Source organism: Olea europaea, unplaced genomic scaffold, assembly GCF_002742605.1.
Source record: "Olea europaea var. sylvestris unplaced genomic scaffold, O_europaea_v1 scaffold5655, whole genome shotgun sequence".
Lineage (NCBI taxonomy): Eukaryota > Viridiplantae > Streptophyta > Magnoliopsida > Lamiales > Oleaceae > Olea > Olea europaea.
Window position 1 is genome coordinate 30,855 of NW_019263990.1, and position 2,959 is coordinate 33,813.

At 38.4% G+C, this 2,959-nt stretch overlaps 1 protein-coding gene across 1 annotated transcript; it reads right to left on the bottom strand.

Moving 5' to 3' along the window:
* Positions 1 to 1,294: 1,294 nt before the first annotated feature.
* LOC111389131 lies at positions 1,295 to 2,637 on the bottom strand. The gene is made up of 3 exons (XM_023014002.1): positions 2,578 to 2,637; positions 1,673 to 1,948; positions 1,295 to 1,576 (listed from the first exon to the last, which is right to left on the bottom strand). The coding sequence occupies exons 1-3, from the start codon at positions 2,635 to 2,637 to the stop codon at positions 1,295 to 1,297; spliced, it is 618 nt and encodes a 205-aa protein (XP_022869770.1).
* Between the last annotated feature and the right edge of the window lie 322 nt (positions 2,638 to 2,959).

Here is a 2,959-nt window from a genome sequence, read left to right on the forward strand (position 1 = left end):
CATCTGGTGCGACCTGTAAGTTCATGATATCTGTGTATACGTTGAGGTGGTTAATGGTTTATCCCATTGTACTCTTTTATCCGAGGATACTTGAACTTGTCCGAGAGAGGATACGAGAGAACTACTAGAGTAAACGGTGTATTGGGGATAAATCCCGTTGCTGCCTAAGTACTTTGTTGTATACCTACTGCTATCCCTTCTTGAATAATCCTAGCGAGTTCGGCGAGTCCATTGTAACGGACCTTGAACTTGAAACCATTTGCGATGCACCCAAAGTTCCAACCCTACCATCATCGTGAGCTGCACGTGGGACTCAAGCATCTGCCATAAAAACCACCTTCAGGGATTGGGGTATATGATGGGTGCGAATTTCTCTGGCTCAACAATTGGGGGGTATGTGACGGGTGCGAATTTCTCTGGCTCAAAAATTGGGTTAATGCAGCAACTTATTGATGAAGCTCCTCAAAAGCTCTAGTGGTAACGACAACTGGGAAGGTGCTGGCATCTCTGATGATTCTTCTTGAGGAACATGGCATTCTTCAGGAGAAGAAGGGTTATCCGGAATGGATGAGCTTGCTAAAGGAAGACCTGAACGTGTATTGACCATGGCTTTTTTGTAGCGTTTTCAACATACTGCGCCAATGATGCTATCAAAAAATCTTACCTGAAGGATCTTGATCTGAATGATTGAACTACGAACTAGGACGAACTTGAATGAACATGAACGTTCTTTGAATACCTGAAACAAATGCAACAAAGTGTGTGCTCGTCGCCCCTTCGATGCTTACATTAGATAGGGAATTTACTGTGTGAGGCTATGAATTGGAAAAAATGAAAAACGTACCCGAAGAATTAGCTCAGGTCATGTATTTTTAGGTATTGATGATAGACTCAACCATGTGCAGTCTTTATCCTCGTAGGATAAGGAATTTGTATTTTATTCCAAGTATTCCACTTGTGTTTGAGTCAAAGAGGAAGTCAGTCAGGCTCAGAATTGTAGGTGGAATAGGATAGTTCTCTCTAGGAACCACGTCGGGGGATCGAGGGCCTTATATAAACAATGATGCCTAACCTGCCTCTATAAGCCCGACCTCACCTTCGAGGGATTCGTAGGGAAGCAAGGTCGGGGTTCAGAGGTTGAGATCGGGCCTTAAGAATGTTGAGTTATCANAGGCTGTTTATTCGACAGTGATATTGATAGTACCTGCAGTAGGTTGCTTATTTCACCGACCCTCTAGGGCCTTGTCTCTGCTCTGATCATTCCTTGAGGCTTTTCATTGTTAACATAAGAGCCCTAAAACCCCCTTTTTATAAGAGCTTCAATCTCATGCTTTAAAGTAAAATAATCTTCTGTTGTATGTCCATGATCCCTATGGAAATCACAATACTTACTATTATCATGAGTATCGGGTGGAGATCGCAATCTAGGAGACCAATTAAGTTCCTTCAAATCCTTGATCTCCATTAGAATGTTGGATCTCAATGTGTTCAAGCGGGTGAAGGATGTCGAGGAGGGGTCTTGCCTTGGCTTGACCCCATGTGTATCTTGTTGCAGATTGGACTCATGTGGCCTTTTCTGATCAGACTTTCCTGATGAGGAAACTTATCTTCTTGGGGTCATGATTTCTTCCATGTTAATGTATTTCTCACCTCATGTGAATAGCTCGGTTACTGACTTTGGTGGAGTCTTAGACAGAGACATCTTGAATACTTCACACTTAATGGCATATGTCAGACCTAAGACTACTACTGTAATATGTAGATCGGGGATCTGAAGCCTTTCCTTATTGAATCTAGTCATGAAATTGCGAAGTGTCTCATTGGGTCCTTGATGCATCTGCATGAATGATGCGGCTGTCTTTCTGATTCGCTTGCTACTTGCGAAGAAACCGGAGAATTTATCTACCAAATTTGAAAATGAGGNCATTGAAAATTGGGAAACAAATTGCTGTGAAGGAGAGGTAGAAAGGAGCAATAGCAATTTTATCATGTATTGCGGTGATTTATGATCTTCTACTTCGTCAAACTTTCATAGTAGTTGCTATTATTAGTTATAGTGGAAGGAGTCGATCCACTCCTAAGATTCTATGCAGCTTTGTTGTCACCATTCTCTTCTTCTAGCTCCTTGGAAAATTATTTATTTATTATTACTATTATTCTAACAAACTTCTTGTTTCTTGTTGGTAATTTTCCTTACACAAAGGGATTTTCTTAACAATACGTCTCTTGAACTTTTGATGTGGTTGTTTATATAAGGTTTTCTTGTGGGCTTTATAATTGGTTGCGTCTTATGTAATTGATGAAAGAATAATGTTATCTAGTACTAGTAGTGTTGAACACTAATTTATGCGTCAGCAAATCATAGGTTCTATTAAATAAACCACAATTCCTTATACTTAATTGAACTTTCAATTTAATGTCATTAATATTATCAACTAAATTGATGTTAAATATTTATAGTACTAAATAGCATCATCGTTAATGAAATAGGCAGGACCAAGGTCTAGTTGGGAGCAACTGCTCTGACTAGACCCAGGTAGCTCTGACCTGGCAAAGAATGTTTGTTTAAGAGATCACCTGCTTCGCCTTCTCACTTCTCACTTCACAAACATAATTCCCTCCGAGCCATTTTCCCATTTTAAAACTCTTTATGTTGTAACATAAAAATAAAATAAGTTTTAACTTTCAAAATTAAAACCTTTTAATTTTCTGGTTTTGATTTAATTCCCCAATTTTAACATAAATTTAAAATACCATAATATTATATTGTAACTCGTAATTTTGAATTAATTGTGGGTGTTGAATTTCTCCCTATAAAAGAGAGTGTGGTTTTCATTGAAATATATAACTTGAAAACACAATTTAAAGGATTATTTTCCAGTTACATTTCATACTGTTATCTTATAATTTTGACAACATGATAAAAGTTCATTCTCTATCTCCTGTTGTTGTGTCCACA